This window comes from Bos javanicus, chromosome 3 (assembly GCF_032452875.1).
Source record: "Bos javanicus breed banteng chromosome 3, ARS-OSU_banteng_1.0, whole genome shotgun sequence".
Taxonomy (NCBI): Eukaryota; Metazoa; Chordata; class Mammalia; order Artiodactyla; family Bovidae; genus Bos; species Bos javanicus.
Genome location: NC_083870.1, coordinates 15,547,306 through 15,571,241, shown reverse-complemented (window position 1 = coordinate 15,571,241; position 23,936 = coordinate 15,547,306). Strand labels below are relative to the sequence as shown.

Genomic DNA, 23,936 nt, shown 5'->3' with positions numbered 1-23,936 from the left:
CACCGCCCCTGTTTTGTTTCCATGGCAACAAGAGGCGCGGGGCTGGTTCCAAACATAACGCGCTGTGGAAAACATGCGGCTCGGGGGACCCCCCCCGCAGCCCCCGCTCGGGGCCGAGCCCTAAGGGGCCCCAGAGCAGCCCAGACGTCTTGCAGATTTGTGAGGGCCCCCAGAACCCGTCATGGAGCACAAAATCCCCTTCTCTTGCTCCCACCGCGTCCTCGGGTGTTCAGGGCTCCCCTCCATCGGGGCTCCCTGATTCTCCAAGGCGCGCAGGGCTGAGGATCCATCCCCCCTTCGGGAGGCACCTCTGGATCAGGCGGCGGCCGCCCTGCCCAGAAGCCCTCGGCTCCGCCCCACGCCGTTTTCAGGCCGCCTCTCGGGCCTGGACAAGCCGCGCCCTCCTGACAGCCTCCCCTGGGTCCCGAGCGCGATCTGCCGAAAGGGAGGGGGGCGGATCCACACAGAGGAGGGCTGAAGCGCAGGGGGAGGTGCTTCCGGGACAGAGGGCAGGCAAGATGGCGGCGCCCATGGAGCTGTTCTGCTGGTCAGGGGGCTGGGGGCTGCCGTCAGTGGACCTGGACAGCCTGGCCGTGCTGGTGAGGGGTGGCGCCGGCGCTCTCTGCTGCGCCCTGGAGGACTGGGGAGGGGGCCGGACTAGCCGGTCATCCGAATTTTGCCAGGGCGCCTCAGTACGGGCACAGTGGGGTAAACTGAGGCAATCCAAGAGCGTGCCTGGCCGGTATGAACTCTGTTCGGTGCCTTGGTAGCCTAGGTTTTGTTTAGCAATGGAAAGAGGCCTGGTCGGGGGTTCAGAAGATGAATTTTAGTTCTTAAACATCCATTTACTGGCTATGTGACCTTGGGGCGGTCTCTTCCCTCTGGGCGCCGTTTCTTCATCCGGAGCTTTACAAAGGCTGGATGATCTCAAGGTTCTCCGGCTTGGCATTACTGCCTGCTCCTCAGTCTCCCCTTCCTCCTCCTCACTCAACGGCATTTACTGAGGTTATTGTTTATTGAACCAAAAGGCCCACCCACAGCTAAGGCTCTGTAGAAAGAGCTTTGGAGTCAAACTAGTTAACTCATTCACTCACTCTTTCATTTTCACTCTACTCATTTCATTGTATTAGGCCTCTTCCAGATACCAAACATGGGCATGCAAAGATGAATAGCATTTGGTCCCTCCCTTGGAAGTGTTTACATAAAGTTAGAAACGTCAGCAAACAAGTGTAATAAAATGTTCAGATGCTAAAGTGGGAACAGACCAAACAGACTGCCCAAGAAGGAATGGCCAGTGCTTCCAAGTGAGGCTAGATGTTCACCAGGTAGATGGAAGGAGAGGATATAAGAGGGAAGGGTTTTCCTGGCTGATTTGTAATCAGGGACATGTCCATAAGGTCTCTAAGGCCTGTGTTTGTCCGTTGTAAAATGGGAACAATAACGTCTACCTTTTTTGTGTGAAGCAATCCCTCAGTGTAGAGCATAGCACAGAGGGTATTCAATAAATGTTATTTCTTGTCTTGATTCCCCTGTGTGGGCCATGTCCTTGGCCTCTCTGCCTTCTGCTTCCTTCCCTGCAGACCTATGCCAGATTTACTGGTGCCCCACTCAAGGTGCACAAGATCACCAACCCCTGGCGGAGTCCTTCAGGTACCCAGTGTTCCTGGGGGGTGAGGAAGGGCGTGTACAAGGGGAAGTGCAGGAGACAGACAAGGGTGTGTTGTGGCTATGTGTGGATAGGTGGCTAAGGGTCTGCTGGAACTTCTTTCTCAATGTCAGGAACTCTGCCTGCCCTTCGGACCAGTCATGGAGAGGTCATCTCAGTACCACACAGGATCATCACCCACCTTCGAAAAGAGGTAGGTGGTTTGGGTAGGGTGACTGCCAGCGAGAGAGGTTCAATCAATTCAGTGCCACACACATTTATTGAGTACCAAGTGTATGGCAAACCAGACGCAGGTGACCCAGGGCTTCAAGGGACATGTAGTCTCGTGGAGGAGACACAGACATGTTGCTGTGATGCAGTAGGCTAGAGATTCAACTAGGCCACTGTTGAGACATCTGGAGCCGCAATGCCTTCTGCCTGCTGGGCAGGGAGGGAGAGATGAACAGGCTGTTGACACATGCAAGGGAAAAGAGAGTAGGAAATAACAGATGCAGCCCTCAAAGATGAGACCAGTGGGGGGCTGGGGTGGAAGATGGGATCAGAGAGCGAGTTCTAAGGGCCATTACTGTCTTTTCAGGGACCGGGTCAGGCTTTATAATACGGGGCTCAGAGTGGGCAAGACCAAGCGCCATGACGGGAAAGTTGAAAGAGCATCACAAGGGGACTAGAGAGGCCCAGGCTGTGCTTTTCACTGTCCCTGGCTATGTGACCGCCTTGGGCAAACTGCTTAATCTCTCAGAGCTGTAAGCTGATTTGTAAGACCAGGAGCTTAGCCAGGACACTTTCTCAGGGCTCTTCCAGCTTTCATGGTCTGCTTCCAAAAGGGAGCATACTGTCAGAAGTAGACCCCTCTTATTAATTTCTACTTTCCCAAAGGTGGAGGAACTGGGGAATTAATGGAGGCTTGAGAGGAATGGAGAGAAGGGATCCAGGTAAAAGCCAAAACTCCTGGTGGGACTGGGCCACTGTTTTTGTATGAGCACAGCTTTCTCTAAAGAGTCTTCTACCACAGCCATACTGAGAGAAAGATTATTACCCCTATTCCATGGAGGATAATGAGGCTCAGAGAGGTTTAACGATCACACTCAAGAGGTTACTTGGGGACACAGTTTACTCAGGATGTGGAGGAGGGTGCTGAGGAGCAGACACTGGAGCCTAGGAAGGTGTGGCAGGCTGAGACCTGGGGGTATGGTTGGAATGCGTGTGTGGTGGTGGCGCCTGGACCATGGAATGAAACAAGAAACGGCCAAGAGCTGAGCATTGAGAGAACTAGCCAGAGAGCCCTCGACATGGGTTCACTGGGTCCCAGGAGCATGAGGATGGCGTCCCCTAGTTCCCGAGGCATTGATTGAGACCCAGCTTGCATCTGAGCTCTGCGCTGCTAGTTTTGTGGTGTCTGGATTGGGGAAGTTACTGTTAGAAAGTTGCCGTCAGCAGGCATCCCGCCAGCTTTCCGTGGAAACTCTGGGAGCTGCTCCTGGGTTTGTGGCTGGGCCTTCCTTCCTCCCCCCAGTGGGCGCGGGACCTTGACGGCCAGCAGGCTCCAAGGTCCAGGCTTTCCGCCAACAGCAACAGGCTACTGACTGGGCCCAGGCGAGGGGGCCTCCGCAAGAAAAGCTCCTTACTCTACCTCTGCTGTGCTCAGAGGTCAGGGTGGGTGGTGCCGGACAGGAGGCCTCCCTCCTTGAGGAAGCGTTCCCGCAGTCCCCCAGCATCCACCTCACCGTGGACGTTTCCTCCACAGAAGTACAATGCGGATTACGACCTGTCAGCCCGCCAAGGAGCAGACACCTTGGCCTTCATGTCCTTGCTGGAGGAGAAGCTGCTCCCAGTGCTGGTGAGTGCCCAGGCCTACACAGACACACACACACACCCAGCATGGGAACCAGAATCCCACCCTGGGTCAGGCAGGTGCAGTGGCTCAGACCAGCCTCTTCCTTCCTACATACCCAATGCAGATACATACTTTTTGGATAGACGCCAAGAACTATGTGGAGGTGACCCGGAAGTGGTATGCAGAGGCAATGCCCTTTCCCCTCAACTTCTTCCTGCCTGGCCGCATGCAGCGGCAGTACATGGAACGGCTGCAGCTGCTGTGTGGGGAGCACAGGCCTGAGGATGAGGAGGAGCTGGAGAAGGAGGTACCTCTGGGACAGGAGGGTGTTGTACAACAGGAGCCCCCAGGATGACGGCGGAGGGGCCAAGTCCGTGGGAGGGGAGGCGGTACCCAACCCGCAGCCGCGAGCCGACCTTGTGTCCCCTCCATAGCTATACCAGGAGGCCCAAGAATGCCTGACTCTTCTCTCTCAGCGCCTGGGCTCTCAGAAATTCTTCTTTGGAGATGCGTGAGTCTCACTCCAGGGGAGTCATAGGTGGCTTGGAAGAAGATACAGGTTCAAATGTAGCCACAGGGGCTAGGGTGGGGGCTCAAGCTCTGGACAGGAGGCGCTCGGCACAGACACTGGGTCTGGTGAAGGCAGGGCTGTGTGTGGGGCTGGAGCCGCCTCAGTGCTACAGGAGGGTGGAGGGCCGCTAGGCCTGGGACAGGCCTGCTGAGCTGTGGGGCACTCAATGTGCCCTTTATGCAGCCCTGGGATAGAGTCCCATTCAAGGCCAGGCTGGCGCCACCTGGGGCACTTTCCCCACCCCAGGACCAGGGCTGTGTGTCCTCTTCTCCCCCGGTGGTCCCCCGCTGCCCAGAGCCTATCTTCCCAGGGCCAACTCTTCTCTGACCCCATCTCTCCCCTTCTCCATCCCACTCTTTTCTCTGCTGCAGTCCCGCTTCCTTGGATGCCTTCGTCTTCAGCTACCTGGCCCTGTTGCAACAGGCAAAGCTGCCCAGTGGGAAGCTGCAGGCCCACCTGCGGGGGCTGCACAATCTCTGTGCCTATTGCGCCCACATCCTCAGCCTGTACTTCCCCTGGGAAGGAGGTAAGGGACGGATGGGTGGGGAGGTGGGGGGTGCTGGTCCTGGGGAGAGTGGGCAGGGATCCAGGAACCAGCCTCCCACCCATCTCCGTTCCTCTCCCCTCAGCTAAGGCACCACCTCCACGCCAGACACCAGCAAACCCAGAGACTGAGGAGGAGCCATACCGGCGCCGGAACCAGATCCTAACTGTGCTGGCGGGGCTGGCAGCCATGGCCGGCTATGCCTTGCTCAGCGGCATTGTCTCCATCCAGCGGGCACCATCTGCCCGGGCCCCAGGCACCCAGGCCCTGGGCATGGCTGAGGAGGATGAAGAGGAATGATTTATCCTCATGCTCTCAGGACTGATTTTTCTACTGTCATGCATTCCAGAGGCTCCTGTGTTTCCCCATTGTTGGTATGGTGGAAATGGGGTGCCACCCTCCCCAGAAATAAAACTGCTCACATGGACTGAGATCAGACATTGTGTCTTTTAAGAGCTGCCATTTCTCCTAGCTGGTACGGGGGGCCCTCTGGTGCTCGAGTCTACCCTCTGGTGCTCGGCTTCGTTCACTGCCTGTGCCTTGGTGCTGACATCTGCACAGGCCTGGTTCTGCATCTCCAAGAAAGACAAACAGTTCCCAGTTTTGGGTCCGGCCTTCCTCGTCTCTTCCTCTCCTTAACCTCTCTCTCCATCCACCCCACCCCCTACCCCTGTGTTTGTACAGACAGTGAGCTCACCCTGGGCCAGGGCCCAGTTTCCACAGGCAACCAGCGCATAGCACACGCTCACACAAGCACGGGGGTGGAGGGCCACTGGGGCGTCCCGATCCTGTCCCTAGGGCCCTCCAGCCCCTGGCACCAACTAGAGGGGAGAATGAGTCACCCAAACCACTGCCTCTGGGCTTACGTCACTTAAGCTCCCCCTGGTCCTGCTGTACCCTCTGTAGCCACAGACGGCTTGTGGGCTGACCGTGTCCCTTTAATGTCCATGCTGAGCCCAGGCGCAAGCGTGGGTATCAGCTCCATCACTGGCGACGCCACAGGTAGGTGTGAATGGAGTAGCCAGGTGAGACAGTTTCCATGAAGCCCACGGCGGGATCCTTGATGGTGAGAGGCACGTCCTTAGAGGAGCTGGGGGAGGTAGGGAGGAGAAGCGGAGTGTATGATCCCGCCAAGCCCACCGTCTCCTCTTCATCCCAGTTCCCAGGCCCCGTTGCTCTCACCGGTTCAGCACGACCACAACCGCAGAGCCGTCAGGACGTAACAGTGCCACTGTGTCCAAGTCGCTCTTCTTACTGGCAACCAGCCCCACTCTGTGCGAGCCCTCAGGAATGAACTTGCTGAAGTGGGAACAGGCATTGTTAGGGACCCCAGCCCTGAGGGTGGCTTTCATCAGTCTATCACTTGAGAAGTCACCTTCCCTACCATCTACACCACCCTGCCCCCCGCACACCGGCCCCCAGAACCATTCCTAAGACCTGCCCTAACTCTCCAGGCCTCCAGCCATGCAGTTAGGTATGCCCTGCCCTCCTGCCTCCTAGCCTCAGCATCAGGCATTGAGGAACTGTCTGTCTCAAATGCCATCTAGTCACTTCCTACCTACATGGTGCAAAAGGGACAGATGCGAGCCTCCCAAGTTTCCCACTCTCCACACCTTCCTGCTCCCTCATAGTGGGTGATACAAGCCTAGTGCAGGAGATGCTAGGCCTGGCATGGAGTCGGAGTGCCCACCTTCCACTCACCTGAAGTGGCCAAGGTGGTAAAACATAGGCTGCTTGTAAAATGTGTCCTTGGCGATATCCACAATGATGGGGCTATCAACAAAATTGCGCACCCAGTTGGGTCCCCCTTCAGGATTTAGGGCGAGGTTCCAGTCGGTCCAGCCGACCACATGGTAGAGGAGGTTCTAGGGTAGGAACAGGGCAGAGACAAAGGTTCCACGTTGGGCCCCCAGTGAATACAGTTAAGTGTCACATGAGGGAGATGGGCTGTGGGGCCTCGGCCCTGGGAGGGGTGTGTTTTATATCCTTAATATCTAAGGAGGGGACTTCCCTGGTAGTCCAGTGGTTAAGTATCCTCCTGCCAATGTAGGGGACACAGGTTTGATCCCTGATCCAGGAAGATTCCACATGCCGCGGGGCAACTAAGCCCATGCACCACAACTACTGAAGCTGGCATGACAAGAGCCTGCGCTCCACAAGAAAAGCCACTGCCGTGAGAAGCCTGTGCACAAAGGCTAGAGAGGAGCCTTCACTTGCCGCAGCGAGAGAAAGCCCGAGCGGCAATGAGGACCCAGCACAGCCAAAAGCGAAAAATCTGAGGAGGGAGGGGTTTTGAGGACAGAGGCATCACCAGAGAAACTGAGAAATCTGAGGCAGATACAACGGCTCAAGCATTCAGAACAAGGTGATGGGGTGCACAGATCTCTGAAGGGAAGGCAATAGAGGGCATCATGATATCCTCAAACTTTGCCCCCAAGAGTAAGCGAGCTGGGGAAAAGCTGGAGAGGAGAGCCCCCGTCAGCCTCCGGTGAGACTAGCGAGGGGTCCAAGGTGGTCTGCTGTGCGGAAGGAGAGACTGAGGTGGCTCACTGTGATGATACTGTGGCTGTACCGCATCCCTCGATCCCAGGAGCCCAGCCGCACACTCTGCTCCCAGAACTTGGAGCCCACACAGGCCTCTGAGGCAAAGAGCATGGTGTTGGGGAACAGGCGGTGCGTCTCCCCCAGGGTGGCTTTTGCTGGAGCCAGGAAGTCCAGGTACCAATGTACAGCAATGCCATGAACATACTTAGCTGCTTCTGGGTCTGCCAGCACCTGTACAGAGAAAGGGAAGGGATACTGGGGAGACAGAGCCATGGAGCCTGGGTCCTACACAAGGGATCTGGAAGAGGCACTAGAACTTGAGAGGTGGGCGCAGGATGAACACAACTTAGAGGAGGTTAAAGTGACAACCTGGGAGATTTTTGGAGCTAGTCATCTGGATGCTGGATTTGGGGTCACTAGGGTACTAAGGGCTTCCCAGGTGGCTCAGTGATAAAGAATCTGCCTGCCAAGGAGATATAGGTTCAATCCCTAGGTTGGGAAGATCCCTTGGGGAAGGAAATGGCAACTCACTGGTATTCTTGCCTGGGAAATCCCATGGACAGAGGAGCCTGGAGGGCTATAGTCCATGGGGTCAAAAAAGAGCCAGACACAACTGAGCATCTAGACAAGGTACCCACGGGAGTCCTGGTCCTTACCACCTGGGCCCAGTGAGGCAACAGCAAGCGCTGGTCATCCAGCATCAACAGTCGGACGTCGCGGTGTGTGCTGTTGGCGAGGATGGGACCCAGGTCACGGGCGATGAAGTCTCGCTGGTGCTCAGGAGTGAAACCCAAGCATTGGAAGGGGTACCCGGTAAGGAGCCCTGCAGTAGGCTCATTCTCGGCTGTCACTGCCCAGAACCGTAACTTGTGCTCCGCGTAGGCATCCAGGAACCTGGCGAGGGCAAGGGTGTGAGGGATCATGGCCGACAAACGGGACCAGGGCCCTGGAGACTAGGAGGTCGGACTGAATGGGGAAAACTGAGGGGCCTAAGCCTGAAAGGCCCAGAAGGTAGAAAGAGGAGCTGAGATCTGGCAGCCGAACAGGTCAAGGGTTGGGACGCAGACCAGGGCGTGTGAGAGGGGAGGCTGGTCCAGACCCGATGGCTCTGCTGTTTCCTTACTTGACAAAGTATCTGGCCCAGGTCTTGTGGTAGAGATCCCCTGCTTGACCCTTGAGTGTCCCCTTCCCATTCACAGCCCCATTAGTCTTGAGCCAAGTGGGTGATGTCCAGGGACTGGCGAAGAGTGAGACAGAGCGGTTGGCCAACTCCAGAGCTTGGTGAATCAGTGGTATCTGGAAACAAAGGTAGTGAGGAAAGACACCCAGAGTTGGAACATGGACAGACTGGCCCAACCAGCGTATCTGGCCTAGCCCTCGGCCTCTACCCTCCCATCCTGAGTTCTATGTCTCTCTGCAAACTGCTCTAGCCTGAGGCCCCTCAACCACCAGGTATCAATGCTGCTGGGGCCTGAGGCAGCCAGAGTGCCCACCTTGAGCTTGACATCTTCCTCTGGAAGGCTGAAGTTGAGCAGCTGGAAGTCATCAGGGCTGTCGTCATAGGTATAGGTGCGGATGGAGAAGTCACAGCTGGCCATGGGGACCCGGATGATGTTGTATTCAATTCCTGCAGAAATTCCTGAGTCAGGGCCAAAGGGAACTTGGGTGCAGGGTGAAGGGCAGACTATCTGAGCTGGAGGCCCCCGGCACTCAGCGGATGGATAGGACAATTTTTTTTCCCCACCGGGCATTAACAGAGACCCAAATGTCAGGGATGGGTGGATGTCAGGGTGAAAGGAGAGGTCAAAGAGCCAACTGCACTATGTCATCCTGTCCCTTTCCTCCTCGCCTTCTTCGGAGAAGTATGATTTGAGTAGCAAATTCCGTGCAGCAGGTGACAGGGCAAGGATGTTGAGGGCAGCAGCATCCGTCATAGCCCCTCCAAATCCCTTCACTTTCTGGAATTTCTGATCTGGCTGCAAGGTCAACAGCAACCCTGGGGACATCCACAGGGAATAAAAGGCGTCAGTGCACAGGGGAGAAACTCCATGCTGATCGCTGGCATGACTTGGCCCCAGAAGGACCATAGCCTGGGTAAGGGGTGGTTACCTGTGCCTGTGCGATTGGCCTGGATGGTCCCCAGACTCAGCTCCATTCGGCGCCCGCTGCGAGTGCTCTCAAAGCGGCTGAAGGTGCCAGGGTCAGGCAGGGTCAAGGGGTCCAGAGAATCACAGTATGTACCATTGCAGACACACACCACCGAGCTGTAGCCAAAGCTTTTAGGGCTGCAGGGGCGGGCACCTGGCAGGGAGGGCACACAGAGAGGCAAGGGCTGAGGGGTGAAGACGGGGAGAAGGGACGCACTAGTTGAAAAGAAAGACAAAATACTTGTTTCAAAAATTCCTGGGCCTCCCTGGCAGTCCAATGGCTAAGAGTCTGAGCTCCCAATGCAAGGGGAAGGGGTTTGATCCCTGGTCAGGAAATTACATCCCACATGCCACAACAAAGACCCAACTCAGACAAATAAATAATAAATAAATATTTTTTAAAATTATCTTGCTGTACCCCCACCCCACTGTTGCTCTCAGTCACGCAAAAGGATTTATTGAGCATCTACTTAAGTCCACCACCAGTATGCCAGAGACTGCCAAAGACCATATGGCAGAAGGGGAGCCTTGGGGCTCCTTCCCTTCTCTCTGACTCACTTACCTGATACCCACGACACTGTATGAAGTAGAAGTAATCCCATGAGGCTGGCAGCCATGATTCCTACTCTGCCCCGAGGCATAGGATACTCCTGAGAATACAATGAGGAGTGGCTAGAAGGCAAGCCCCTCTCCACCTCTCATCTACTCTCCTAGGCAGGGCTCAACTGCCTATAGTCTCCCACCTTTAACAGAATGAAACAAAGCCCACGGACACCTGAGTCCAGCCCTCCCTCCAAGATCTCTGCTAGTAATTGCTCTCTGCCCACCCCAAGCAGGACCCTCCTGCACCCCTCTTCCCAACCACTTCTCCTTCAATCCCACCTTCCCTCCATCAAAAAGCCATGATGACCTGCTTCAGAGCCCAGTTAGCCAGAATTCCAGAAAGTGCATGACAGCAACAATTAGAAGCCTTGCCCCCCCTCACCTCTCTGGAAGGACTTGAAAGCTCCATCACCAGGCAAGAAGACGTTGGGGTTCCCAAACTTCTGAGGGATAGAGATCAACTAAATAAAAACAGGGATGCAGGGGACACCAGATTAGCTCTGCGGGTTAATTCCGGCATAATGGAACGAGTCACGTGAAACCACGGGAGTGTCACATGACCCAGGAAGTGAGGCAACTGCAACCATACTTGTAAAGGGCGACTGACTGGCTTCCTGAGGGCTTATACATCTATGAAATTCTAGAAGGCATGTATGGATGACAGCTTTAGGAAGAATCTAGATGAAAGATCTGAATGAAGGATTGAGCTTCAATTGGGATCTGCCCGAATCCCAAAGGATGGGAACCACAGCAGGCACACTGCCTTCTTAAGGAAAATATTTTAAAGTTATGCTGATAATGGTTAATACTAATAAAAGAGGATCATGGTACAAAAATACTGAGGCCAAAATCCTGAGCGATGATTAAGCAATCTTTGCCCTAGGGCAAAGATTGCAGGAGTCGGACACACAGATGCTTACAGATAAGGACAAAATTGGTAACAGCTGTGCACAGAGACCCTTCCTACAGGGCTTCATGGAGAAGGGGTGAGGGATAAGGAGTATTAACCAGAGAAGTGCAGGGAGGATGGGCCCTGGGCAGGGGGCTGGTGCCTCCCCGGGCCTCTCTTGTTTCATCAGCAGATACAGATGAGAAGGAATTGATTTTCCTTTCTCACAGGACAGAGAGGTTGTGTAAAGCAGTTCAGAAACTGCAAAGTGTGGTACAAAGCTGTATCCTCAGTGGATGTGAGAAGGAGCTTGTTTTGCCTCATGGGCCACATCACAGATTTAGTGGGAGTGACATACACATTTAAGACCTGGCTGACTCTAGCTCCCTGAGCCTATTTCCTCACCAGTTAAACTTCCCCATCTGTTAAACGCCATCACCTCACAAGGTCATTACTACAATCAGTAAGATAAGCACAGTGCCTGGTACGCAGTAGACCCTCGGGAACCACTTGTCTTTATTTTTTTTAATTATCTCAGTGAAGTGTTTCCAAATAAACTCCAGGAGAAATTGACCATTTCTTCTAGGTCCCCATAACCCTAGAGGAGCTATGGTCTCGGTGAGAGGAGCTTGGTTTGAATCGTGGCTCCACTATTTACTGGCTGTTTGATCATCAATAAACTGGAAGGGCTGATGCTGAAGCTGAAGCTCCAACATTTTGGCCACCTGATGTGAACAGTCAACTCACTGAAAAAGACCCTCATGCTGGTAAAGGCTGAAGGCAAAAGGAGAAGAGGACAGCAGAGGATGAGATGGTTGGATGGCATCTCCGATTCAATGGACATGAACTTGGGCGAACTCTGGGAGATGGTGAGGGACGAGAGGCCTGGCCTGCTGCAGTCCATGGGGTGGCCAAGAGTCAGACATGATTTAGTGACTGAACAGCAACAAACTGCTTAATCACTCTAAGCCTCTGTTTCTCATCTATAAAAGGGAAGCGATAACTCCCATCGCACAGAATTGTTGTAAGGTGTCAGTATGATAACGCCCAGCATACTGTTAAGTCACTTCAGGCTTTGCGACCCCACAGTTTGTAACCTGCCAGGCTCCTCTGTACATGGGATTTTCTAGGCAAAGATACCAGAGTGGGTTGCCATTTCCTCCTTCAGAGGATCTTCCTGACCCAGGGATCAAACCCTTGTCTCTTATGTCTCCTGCATTGGCAGGCAGGTTCTTTATGACTAGTGCCATCTGGGAAGCCCAAAAAGGGCGTGTGGCCTCCCCTTGAGGAATCGAACTCGGTCTCCCACGCGACAGGCAAGGGCTCACCACCATGTTAATGAAGACTGGCACCAAATACTACAACAAGGTAGGGCTGAGTTTACATAAGGAGCTTGGAATTCCACAAATGAGATCTTACTCATTCAAGCAGAAGGCCTGGCCCAGGATGGCTAGGTGCCAAATTGTTCCATTTAATTGAACCACCATCACTATGTCAAATTCAGACTTCCTGTTTCTCAAGGAAATGCTGTACATGACGTGTTCTGGGGAGGAGAGCAGGTGACATCCAGCATCTTACTTCCCTCGAGCTCACTTGGTCCACCAATTTTTATTAAGCACATACTGTTTGCCCTGACCTGCCCTGCTGGCTCTAAAGTCCCTCTCCCTTGCCTGTTTCCCTTTGCAGGCAGAGACTTTGTTGAGTCTTTTGTTTCGTTTCTATCAAGGTGATTTGCCCTTGAGGCTTTTGTATTTTATCTTCTTAATAAAGTTGGTTATTATATTTGTTGAGTACCTATTCTACGCTGCTTTATGTTCATTGTCTCATTTCATTCTCACAAGGCAGATACTAATTTTTTCCCCACTTTAGAGATGAGGAACTTAAGACTCTAAATGGTCATGAAATTGCCCATAGTCCCTTGACTACTCAGTGGTGGGACCTGGATTTGTAATAAGGGGTGGAGCAGGTACACATGGGACCCTATGGCTGCCAACACTCAACCGGGCAGTGGTCCTCAAGGCAGAGAGTGGGTGAAGAAGATGAGAGGCCTTCTCTTCAGGGCCAGCAAGTGAGCTGGGGGGGTCAGGGGACAGGCTGAGGGCTGTGTCCCACAAAGCTCTAGAGCCCTCGCCACACCGTTCCCTGGCCAGGCCCAGGCTTCGAGGCAACTGCGCCCTCTCCTCCATTCCCCATCTGGGGTCTAATGGCGGCGTCAGTCTTCATGGGTCACCATCCACAGAGGCCTCAGCAACTGGAGTGCATGGCACTGCCATTAAGTGCCATGCACAGCTTCAACCAGCTTCAGTCTCTCTGTTCACATTTCTAAAACTGATATAGCTGAGATCAGCTGTCTACCTGCTAGGAGGTGGCAGAGGTCAGGGTTAAGCTGCAAGGACACTGCCCATCAAGACTTCAGGTCTACCTCTGCGGGTGGAGCTGTTCTGAGAAGGGCAACTGCTGTGAGCTGGGCACTAACCTGATGGGCATTTGCTACCACATGTATTCCCCCTGACCTTACACAAATAATTTGCTCCGGTTTAAATGAAAAACCTGAGGACTGGCTGGGTGCTGGGCGCCTGGCTCCCTCAGTGATGATGGCTGGGCAGGCTCTGGGGACCTGCCCCTGAGTGCGCCACCCGCTGAGATCTGCCTCTTCAGCAGGGCCTGGGCACTGGTGGAAGGACACAGACTGGGTGCTGGACCAGCGCTCTGGGGCAGAGTAACTGGCCAGCCCAGGGACTCCTCCTCTTAGCCTGGGCCTCGGAGAGCGGAAATTAAGCCTTAGCACTTTGGCCTTTGTCAGAACAGAGAATAACATTCGCTCTGGTGGAGGTTTACAGCAACATGGTGACCTGACCATGACCTGACCTTAAGAAAAAATGATCTGACACCAAGAAGTTTGCAACAACTAACCACGCCCCCCACCCTTCCCTGTAAAAGGGCTTGGCTGAAAGTTTTCCAGGAGTTGGGGGTTTTTAAGGCATAAGCAACTTTGCACGGCCCTGCAGTAAACCTCTCTTTGCTCCAAACTCGACATGTTTTGGTCTTATCTGGCCTCACTGCACTGAGCACACAGACTTGTGTTTGATAACAGATTCGTATCCAGAGTCCTGTGACACACATCACACCTGGAGGTGAGTGCCTCCTGGCGTCCCAAATGCTACCTTAGCTGCTGGTTATTTTCAAAAGCTGCTGTGCTGGTCTGCAGTGTTGCTTCGTATTGTTTTAAAATTGTCCCGTTTTCCACGGTGTGTTTTCTCTGCTAAAAATGAAGCCCAAGTTGGCTTCCAAAGTGCTGGCTACGTGGCACCACTTCTGGATCTGTGTTCTTCAAAGGCATTGGTCAGGGGATAACTGGTCGATAATGAAACAGAATCCAGGACTCCCGGGTTGAGCAAGATGGACTGGTTTTCAGCTGGGGAGGGGCTGGTCTGCCTCTGTTCCTGAGCTTCACTTTCCCTTTCACGGGAAATCTCCGCCCAATAGCCGGAGCACCCCCTTTTCATTATAAGTATTTCCTCACATACTCTCTACTATCCTGAAATAAAGGTATAGATACTATGACTTACCTATACACATAATTAAGAGACTAAATACTGTTGCCTTAATTGGAATATAAAGGAAAGATAATGGGACTTTTATTTATAGGAAAATATGTTTTCAATAAATAAATGCTTAGGAAGGATTATCTACAAGACATTATAGAATAGTCAGATATGTACTAACCTAAATGGAATAAATTAGGATTTAACAGAAGGAAAAACAGCCCATGAATTAATAATTTCAATGTGTAATTTTCATGTAATTTTTACAAAATGTAATTATTATTATGCTGTAAAAATATAAAATACATGATAAATAAAAATGCTTAAAATCAGTCTTTATAAATAAGATTCAATGCATTCCACAAGTCTTAACAAATTTACTATTTGATTCTAAGCCTTAGCAATTCAGTAAGGAATTTCTTTTCAGCAAATGGTGCTGAGATGACTGGATATCATGTGCAAAAAAGATAAACTTAGACCCTTACCCCACTCCATAATAAAAAATCAAAGCAAAATGAATCACAGACTTAAATATAAGAGCTAAAACTATAACATTTCTGGAATAAGGAAGATTAGCCAGTGGTTTCTTTTTCTTTGTTTTAGGCAACAATAAACATTTGTTATCTCACATTTTCTGTGGGAAAGGAATGCAGGAGTGGCTTATCTGGATGGTTCACACTTGCAGTTTCTAAAAAGATTATTGCCAAGACATTGGTCAGGGCTGCTGTCATCTGCAGTAGGCTTGACTGCACTTAGGCTCTGCTTCCAAGTTAACTGAAAGTGAAAGTGTTAGTCACTCAGTCATGTGGAGTCTTTGTAATCCCATGGACTATGGCCCACCAGGCTCCTCTGTCCATTGGATTCTCCAGGCAAGAATATTAGAGTGAGTTGCCATTCCCTTCTCCAGGGGATCTTCCCGACCCAGGGATCGAACCCAGGTCTCCCACATTGCAGGCAGTAAACTGTCTGCGTCACCAGGGAAGCCTAACATAGTTCATCACCTACCATAAGTGATAAAATGGGGCTGGCTGTTGGCAGAAGGCCTCAGTTTCCCATCACATGGAATAATCCACAGGGCTGCTTGAATGTCCTCCCATCATGGCAGCTAGATTCCTCCCCAGTGAGCGGTCTAAGAGACAGTAAGGCAGAAGCCACAATGTCCTAGCCTCAGGAGCCACACATTATCATTTTTACAATATCCTATTGGATAACAGTCATCTTTTTATTAATATATATATTTTTTAAATTTTATTTATTTTTTTAATTGAAGGATAAAGTGAAAGTCCCTCAATCGTGTCCAACTGTTTGCAACCCCATGCACTATACAGTCCATGGAATTCTCCAGGCCAGAATACTGGAGTGGGTAGCCTTTCCCTTCTCCAGGGGATCTTCCCAACCCAGGGATGAAACCCAGGTCTCCCGCATTGCAGGTGGATTCTTTACCAGCTGAGCCACAAGGGAAGCCCAACTGAAGGGTAATTGCTTTATTTATTTTTTTGTTACACATGTGTGGCGTGTGGGATCTTAGTTCCCTGACCAGGGAACGATACTGTGGCCCCTGCATTAGGAGCAGTCTTAACCACTGGACTACCAGCAAAGTCCCTACACAGGTCTTCCATAGAGATGTGTGTTGGACAGAGAGGCTAAATAAAGGCATGCACACCAGGTGGTGGGGATCACTTGGGAGCCATCTAGGAGGCAATCTACCATAGTCCGTCCTCTGTTCCCCAATAAGGCATGTCTCTCCCACTGGTAAACACTCTTACTTCCTCTCAAGGTCCCCCAAATTCTCATCTCATTATAGCTTAAGTTCAAAGTCTCATTAGACAATGGTTTCTTATTTATGAGTCCCAAATACAAATGATAGAAGAAAAAGATAAATTGGACTTCATCAAAATGAAAAATGTTTGTATTTCAAAGGATGCCATTAAGAAAGTGAAAAGAAAACCCACAGAATGGGATAAAATATTTTCAAATCACATCTCTGATAACGGCCTAGTATCCAAAATATACAGAGAACTCTTATAACTCAAAAATAAGAAGATAACCCAATTAAAAAACAGGCAAAGGACTTGAAGAAACATTTATCCAAAGATAATGTACAAATGTCCAACAAGAACACAAATAGATGCTTGACAACATTTTTCGTTAAGGAAATGCAAATCAAAACCACTATGAAATACCACATCACATACATTAGGATGGCTATGATCAAAAAGACAGACAATGACAGGTGTTGGCAAGGATGTGGAGAAATTAGAACTTGGGAATGTAAAATGGTGCAGCCACTTTGGAAAACATTTTGGCAGTTTCTCAAAATGTTAAACAGAGTTACCATTTGACCCAGCAATTCCACTTCTAGGTAGCTACTGAAAAGAAAACATTTATCCACACACAGAGTTGCACATGAATATTTATAGCAGCGTTATTTATGGAAACAAACCAAATGTCTATCAGCTGGTGAACAAATACCCAGACTGTGGTATTCCATTAAATAGAATAGTATTCAACAATAAAAAGGAACAAAATACCAATACATTCTATGACATGCTGCTGCTGCTGCTGCTAAGTCGCTTCAGTCGTGTCCGACTCTCTGCGACCCCAGAGACGGCAGCCCACCAGGCTACCCCGTCCCCGGGATTCTCCAGGCAAGAACACTGGAGTGGGTTGCATTTACTTCTCCAAACATACTATGACATGAATGTACTTCAAAGACATCATGGTAAGTCAAAGAAGCCAGACAAAAAGACCACACATTCATGATTCCATTTATATGGAATTCTAGAACAGCCAAATCTAGAGAGACAGAAAACAGATTAGTGCTTGCCTGCAGCTGGAGTGGGAATCGAAATTGCAAAATTCTATAAATTTACTCAAAATCATTGAACTGTACACTTAAAAGGAGAAACTTTTATAGTATATAAATTAAACCTGAATGAAGTCAGTAAAAAAAATTTCATTACATATTTGCAGTTGGTTCATGGTTTTGGTAGGACTACTACCACATTGAAACTCTTTACAACTAAATATATTACATAGTTGGAAGTGCTCTAATATGCTGAGTCAGTTCAGTTCAGTTCAGTCGCTCAGTCGTGTCCGACTCTTTGCGACCCCATGAATCACAGCACGCCAGGCCTCCCTGTCCATCACCAACTCCCGGAGTCCACCCAAACCCATGTCCATTGAGTCGGTGATGCCATCCAGCTATCTCATTCTCTGCTGTCTCCTTCTCCTCCTGCCCCCAATCCCTCCCAGCATCAGTCTTTTCCAATGAGTTAACTCTTCACATGAGATGGCCAAAGTACTGGAGTTTCAGCTTTAGCATCAGTCCTTTCAATGAACACCCAGGACTTATCTCCTTTACAATGGACTGGTTGGATCTCTCTCCTGTCCTCCTTCCACTAAATTCTCAAAAGTGCTCCTAATTGTTGTTCTTCAGTTGCTTAGTTGTGTCCAACTCTTTGTGATTCCATGCACTGCAGGATGCCAGGCTTCACTGTCCATCACCAACTCCTGGAGCTTGCTCAAACTCATGTCCATTGAGTTGGTGACGCCATCCAACCATCTCATCCTCTGTCATCCCCTTCTCTTCCTGCCCCTAATCCCTCCCAGCATCAGTCTTTTCCAATGAGTCAACTCTTCCCATGAGGTGGCCAATGTACTGGAGTTTCAGCTTCAGCATCTGTCCTTACAATGAATATTCAGGACTGATTTCTCTTAGGATTGACTGGTTTGATCTCTTTGCAGTCCAAGGGACTCTCAAGAGTCTTCTCTAGCACACAATTTGAAAGCATCAATTCTTCGGCGTTCAGCCTCTGTTTTGGTCCAACGTTCACACTCGTACGTGACTACTAGAAAAGCCAATTGCTCCTAATCATGGTCTCCACTAAAGACATGTTTCCAAAATGCCCTGTAGGGGACAACTGAGACCCACCGCCCTAGGGGAGTCACCTCAAATGCCCAGGCTGCAGTAGTCACTATGGACGTGCTGCTGCTGCTGCTAAGTCGCTTCAGTCGTGTCCGACTCTGTGCGACCCCAGAGATGGCAGCCCACCAGGCTCCCCCATCCCTGGGATTCTCCAGGCAAGAATGCTGGAGTAGGTTGCCATTTCCTTCTCCAATGCATGAAAGTAAAAAGTGAAAGTGAAGTCGTTCAGTCGTGTCCCACTCTTCGCGACCCCATGGACTGCAGCCTACCAGGCTCCTCTGTCCATGGGATTTTCCAGGCAAGAGTACATACTAGGTGGCCACAAACGCGTTCCTCGTTTCCCTTTGCACAGCACTTTAAAAAGACTTAGCTAAACACCAAGGGAGGGCAACTGGGAAATACATATAAGTGAGAAGCTAAAGCACAAAAATAGTTTGGCTGACCCAGCACAGAAGTTCTGATCTCACTTCAGCCAACCCTTGGCTCAGACAGCAAACTCCAGCCTTGGAGCTTGGCAAGCACCATGTCACAGGCTCCTTACTCTGTAGGTCTCAAGTCAACTCCCCAAAGAGGGTGCCTCCTCCTGGTCCCACTGTCACTTCCATGGTCAAAGAGAGACACTCTCATGTCGGGTATGGCAGAGGAGGACTCAAAAAATACCAAGAGATAACTGAATGGATAAAACCTTACCAGTCAACCTTTAATCTGTCCTTTCAGCTCTGGTTTCTGATCTGAAGAAACACCACTGTTACTGATTACTGACACCAAATGATTTCTCCCTCCAGTGAGACCCTTCTGCCCCTTAATTACTAGGTTGTAGCTTCATCTCCGGATTCATCAACAAACTTTTTTTTCAGCTTTATAGAGATAAAATTTTTTATGTCTCTAGCTCAGTCATTAAAGAATCTCCCTGCAATGGAAAAGACTTGGGTTCGATTCCTGGGTCAGGAAGATCCCCTGGAGAAGGAAATGGCAACCCACTCCAATATTCTTGCCTGGAGAACCCCATGCACAGAGGAGCCTGGTGGGCTACAGTCTATGGGGTAAGAGAGTCTGAAGACTTAGCGACTAAACCGCGACTGCCACTGAGAGGTAACATTGTGTAAGTTTAATGTGTACAACTGATGATCTGACACATAATTTGACATGTTGCCAAGTGATTATGGCAATAGTTGGTTTAATTAACCAACTCTTAAACAATAACCATAGCATACCTGTAAAGTCCAGTGCAAATGAAAGTATTTGTACCTCATATGCTTTCCTGTAATTTTTCTCAAGATACCAATAGCTAATCTTTCATGGGTGCTTACTACATGCATTAGCCTGACAGCCCCATGTTACGGGGAAAACTGACTCAGAGAGGTTAAGTAAGTGGCAGAGTCAAGCCTAAATGCAGCTCTTTCCTACTCTGAAGCCCAAGCAGCTCTTAGTCATCATGTCTTACAGTCTCCCTGACATTTCAGTAGTATATTTTTAGTCTTCGGTAAGCTTCTTTTTCTTTCTTTTTTAAACAATTATTTATCTATTTATTTATTTATGGTTGCACTGGGTCTTCCTTGCTGCATATGGGCTTCCTCTAGTTGTGGTGAGTGGAGGCTACTCTGTTGCGGTTGCACAGGCTTCTTATTGTGATGGCTTCTCTTGCTGCAGAGCATGGGCTCTAGATGTGTGGGCTTCAGTAGTCGCAGCACACGGGCTTTGCGGCGCATGGACTTCAGCTGCTCCATGGCATGTGGCATCTTCCCAGACCAGGGATCAAACCTGTGTCCCCTGTATTGGCAGGCAGACTCCTATCCACTGTTTCACCAGGGAAGTCCCTTCTGTGAGTTTCTAAATGGCCACAGGGCAAATTTCACAGTTCCTATTTCTCTGAAACCTAAAACTCTTCCTCAAGAGACAAGCACAGAATTGGGGCTCAGGTTTACTGAATGAATGAATGAGTCAAGTTACTAACCACATTCGCTGTTTAAGGCCCTGCTTGTCAGTGTTTAAGGGAATGTTTTTGGTGTGATCTGAAGCAAAAGAATGGTGAACTTCCAGAATAATGAAGCTAACTCTGAAGAGGACTATTAGAGCCAGAGTGAGACTTAATTGAGGGGATTTGGTTGAGGCAACAGGAAGTATGATTCAAATGCTGAACAACTCCTCACTGTCCTGAGCCTCCCATGCAAGGCTGTCATGAGTCTCATTGGCGATAAAAAAGTATGAGAAGATGGTCCTTGTGAACTGTAAAACTCCATATGGATGGCTGGAATTATTATTGTTATTGTTATCTAGCCTTTGTTTTTTTCCTCCAGGTACAGCGGAAGGAGTCTTCGGTCCCAGGCCTTTACTCCCACCCTGCTCCCTCAAGCTGCCACCAATTGTCTCCCTCAAGAGGAAGCAATAAGGAAGGGGAAGGGTGTTTTTGACATGGACACCCTAGTGATTATACAGGATTAAAACCCTTGCTTCATTCCTTACTAGAACTGAGATACTGGGAAGTTACTTGACTTCTTGGAGCTTCAGTTTCCTCATCGTCAAACCTCTTGCCTCATGGGTTGTTATGAGAACCTCATGCAACAATGTGTGTAATATTACTCACAGCCAAACGTCTGGGATGAGTTGCTACACTTGGTGAGTCTTCTCTCCATTTCTTACGTTGCACGGGCTAAAGCTGGTCCTCTTGGCTCCCCAAAACTGCTCTTGCCAAGGTCACTGATGATCCCTCTGTTGCTAAGTCTAGTGAATAATGCCCAGCCAGGGATTCCCTGGTGGTTCAGATGGTAAAGAATCCGCTTGCAATGCGGGAGACCTGGTTTCGATCTATGGGTTGGGAAGATCTCCTGGAGGAGGGCATGGCAACCCACTCCAGGATTCTTGCCTGGAGAATCCTGATGGACAGAGAAGCCTGGCGGGCTACAGTACAGAGTCAGACACAATTGAGCAACTAAGCACACAGCACTTATCTAACTGTACCTTCTACCTCAGTTGACACCGGCCCCTCTGTTCTAGAAGCATTCTCTTTTGTTCTTATGACTTCGTAGTCTGCTGCTCTGGAGGTCCTCTCCCTTCTTTGGCTGTTCCTTCTCCTTTGCAGGCTTCGCCTCCTTTGTCTGCTCCTTTGGGTTTTGTCCTAGACCTTCTCTTCTCATACGTCACGCTCTCTCCAGAGACAACCCATGGCTTTGATTATCTTCTGGTTGCTTTTGGTTCCAAAATATGCACTTCCAATCCCAATCCTCCTCTTGAGATGGACTCTGTGATGACTCTACCCTCCAGACCTTTCCTGCTGGAGTCTCACAGACACTTCAGCAGCAACATCACGAGGGCATCATCTCCTCCAGCCAAACCCACTCTTCCTCCTGTGTTCTCTATCCCGATGAACAGAACCTCTTCCTTGAAGAACCTGGGGCTTGTGCCTGATTCTGTCCTCTCCTCAAATCCTTCTTCCTATCATTTCTCTTGTTAACTACTGAAACACCTCTCATTTGACCTCCTACACTCTACTTTTCTCCTCCAATCCATTCTTCAAGAAGCATTCAATGGTGTAACTCAAATACAAACACTGAAGCTACTATTCTCCCTCCTAAAATCCTTCAATGGCTCCATACTGCTTTTTAAGAGGGTTTACAGGACCTGGCATCTTTGTTTCAGCTTCATTTCTCATCCCTCCGTGTGGACTATATGCTCCAATCACATTTTGCCTAAGAGGCCACATTCCATCTTGCCTCTGCTCTGAGCTAGGATATTTTCTTCTCTCTTAAAAAAAAAAAAAAAAAAAGAATAAATACTCTTTTTCATCAGTAAGTCTTCAGCCTTAATGTCTCTACCATCAGTACCATTCTCCTGACACCCTGAAATGCGCAGGGCACCCCTGCTATGTGCTCCCCAATGTGCATATTTGACAAATAATAATTGGGCATCTACTATGGGCCAGGCACTGTTCTAGATACAGTAATGAATAAGATGATAAAGTCCCTGACCCGGTGGAGCTTATGTTCTACGGGGATGATAGACAACAAACACAGAACTTCAGATGGCCATGAGCACTACTAAACAAAACAAAGGGGTAGGGAGTGCTGGACAAAGGGAGTGAGGGCGGGAGTGGCAGGAAGTGAAATTAGAGAAAAAGGTTGGGGGTCAGATTCTGTAAGGCCTTCGTGGCCACTGTGAGGAGTCTGCATTTTATTCCAAGATGGAAATTCACTGGACAGTTTGGTGCAGGGAAGCGCTGCCATCAGGTCTATATTTTTAAAAGATCACTTTGGCTGCTGTGTAGAAATCAGACTGTAAGGGGTAAGTGCCAAGGCACGGGGACCAATCTCTAATTACAGCCTGCCATGGACTGGCCCCCTTGTTCTCTATCCTTTCTCCTCAGAATCCTCACAGAGTCTTCTTCAGTTTGCACCACTCTTCACCTCCAGGCCTAGTTAATGCCTATTCATCTTTCTTTCAGATCTCAGCCCCTGTCATTATGTCTGAGAAATTCTCTTTGTCACACACACACCCACTCCTGTAACACAAGCTCACAAATCTCGCATCTCCTTTGTAGCTCTTGCTGCTTGCAGTTAATTGTAAAAATGACTTAATAATAGCACCCAGTGGCCTAACTCCTTTGTCTGTTGATCTGTCCATGCCAAAGCCTAATAGAGCAGGGGTCAATGTGTATCGCCAGTAGGGAGCACAGCACGCTGCGCTAGTGCTGTGCTCACTGAACATTTGTCGGATGATTGAAGAATGGATAAATTATACAGAACTCTTCCCCATTCCAGCCCTCAAAAATGCAAGTGAGTAGAAGAGGATTTGAAGATTTTCCCCCTCTTCATCATTAGTAAAACACGACCATCCCTACAACTAATGATAACAGTGCTGATAAAAAGGTGAGCTGCAGATGCAGGGAAGGGAGAGTTAAGATCTAAGCAGTGCAAAATCCATTACGCCTACCGTCGGTGAAGCGAAACAGCAGCCCCAACCGGAGGCGAAAGGAAATCCCAGAGCAGCCTGTAAAGCTGGTAGGCGGGGCTGAAGAACAGGGCTCAGCCGAGGCAGGGTGCGCCTCACCACGCGCAGCCGCAAGGCGCGCAGGGCCGATTGGGCGGGACCGGGGCCTCGCTCGGGAAGGGAGACCCGTAATCTTCAGGAGGCGGGACGCAGGCACTTTCCGCACGTCTTATTGGTAGTGCTGAGGACGGACTGTTTCCGCTGACCAGCCGTAGCCCAAATATGGCGCAAGCGTATTCGGGGTCTATTTGGAAAGGGGGCGCGGGAAGCAAGAAGCGCGCATGCGCCTCCGTATATACTCGCCAGCACACCCTAATGGATGGGGGAGGTTGCTTTCCTTCAGTGAGTCCGAGTCACTGGAAGCTGAGCTGTACTCTTGAGTTTCCTCCTTTGGGAGTCTCGGGATAGGGAACATTTAGTGCCCAGAAATTGCCCCGTTGGGAACCCCAATCTCCACTCCCTCCTATCTCATTTTGTCGTTCTGGCCGCGCCCTAACCCTCTTTCCCTGAAGCTGGGTTGTTATGATGGTGAATTATTCAAGAAGCCTTGCAGCCTGACGCCATCTATGGGCAGTGCCCCCTCCCTACCCCCTCTCTCCTGAGGGCCCCACTACTACCCCCAAAGTCATAGGGTCCCGAAGCTGTTTACAAGACCTCATGCTTTTAGTAACTTAATGAGTTT

General features: G+C 50.2%; 2 protein-coding genes across 5 annotated transcripts; one reads left to right on the top strand and one right to left on the bottom strand.

Annotated features, from left to right (window-relative positions):
- Nucleotides 1–52: 52 nt before the first annotated feature.
- MTX1 (metaxin 1) lies at nt 53–5,048 on the top strand. The gene is made up of 8 exons (XM_061404084.1): nt 53–599; nt 1,581–1,650; nt 1,780–1,859; nt 3,411–3,503; nt 3,625–3,807; nt 3,935–4,011; nt 4,443–4,597; nt 4,701–5,048. The coding sequence occupies exons 1-8, from the start codon at nt 519–521 to the stop codon at nt 4,913–4,915; spliced, it is 954 nt and encodes a 317-aa protein (XP_061260068.1). The 5' UTR covers nt 53–518; the 3' UTR covers nt 4,916–5,048.
- On the bottom strand, nt 1,907–23,345 carry GBA1 (glucosylceramidase beta 1). 4 transcript variants are annotated; one of them, XR_009733953.1, is made up of 12 exons: nt 10,292–10,449; nt 9,869–9,956; nt 9,269–9,460; nt 9,009–9,155; nt 8,653–8,786; nt 8,283–8,455; nt 7,816–8,053; nt 7,166–7,390; nt 6,317–6,480; nt 5,798–5,914; nt 5,545–5,705; nt 1,907–2,083 (listed from the first exon to the last, which is right to left on the bottom strand). XR_009733953.1 is itself a non-coding variant. In XM_061404020.1 (12 exons), the coding sequence occupies exons 2-12, from the start codon at nt 10,316–10,318 to the stop codon at nt 5,600–5,602; spliced, it is 1,611 nt and encodes a 536-aa protein (XP_061260004.1). In that variant the 5' UTR covers nt 10,319–10,370; nt 23,198–23,345; the 3' UTR covers nt 5,044–5,599. The 4 variants fall into 4 exon arrangements, 2 of the variants coding, with proteins under 2 accessions (XP_061260004.1, XP_061260003.1); XR_009733952.1 differs by lacking the exon at nt 1,907–2,083 and adding an exon at nt 5,044–5,184; XM_061404020.1 differs by lacking the exon at nt 1,907–2,083 and adding an exon at nt 23,198–23,345 and having other exon boundaries at nt 5,044–5,705; nt 10,292–10,370.
- Between the last annotated feature and the right edge of the window lie 591 nt (nt 23,346–23,936).

Excerpts from the sequence above, each read along its gene's own strand:
- GBA1 (XM_061404020.1), bottom strand. The coding sequence starts at position 10,318 with ATGGAGCTTTCAAGTCCTTCCAGAGAG. Across the intron at positions 9,156-9,268 it reads GGCCAATCGCACAGGCACAG|GGTTGCTGTTGACCTTGCAG; the intron begins GTAACCACCCCT and ends GGATGTCCCCAG. Across the intron at positions 5,915-6,316 it reads TACCACCTTGGCCACTTCAG|CAAGTTCATTCCTGAGGGCT; the intron begins GTGAGTGGAAGG and ends TTCCCACTTCAG.
- MTX1 (XM_061404084.1), top strand. The coding sequence starts at position 519 with ATGGCGGCGCCCATGGAGCTGTTCTGCTGGTCAGGGGGCTGGGGGCTG. Across the intron at positions 600-1,580 it reads TGGACAGCCTGGCCGTGCTG|ACCTATGCCAGATTTACTGG; the intron begins GTGAGGGGTGGC and ends CCTTCCCTGCAG. Across the intron at positions 1,860-3,410 it reads TCACCCACCTTCGAAAAGAG|AAGTACAATGCGGATTACGA; the intron begins GTAGGTGGTTTG and ends TTTCCTCCACAG.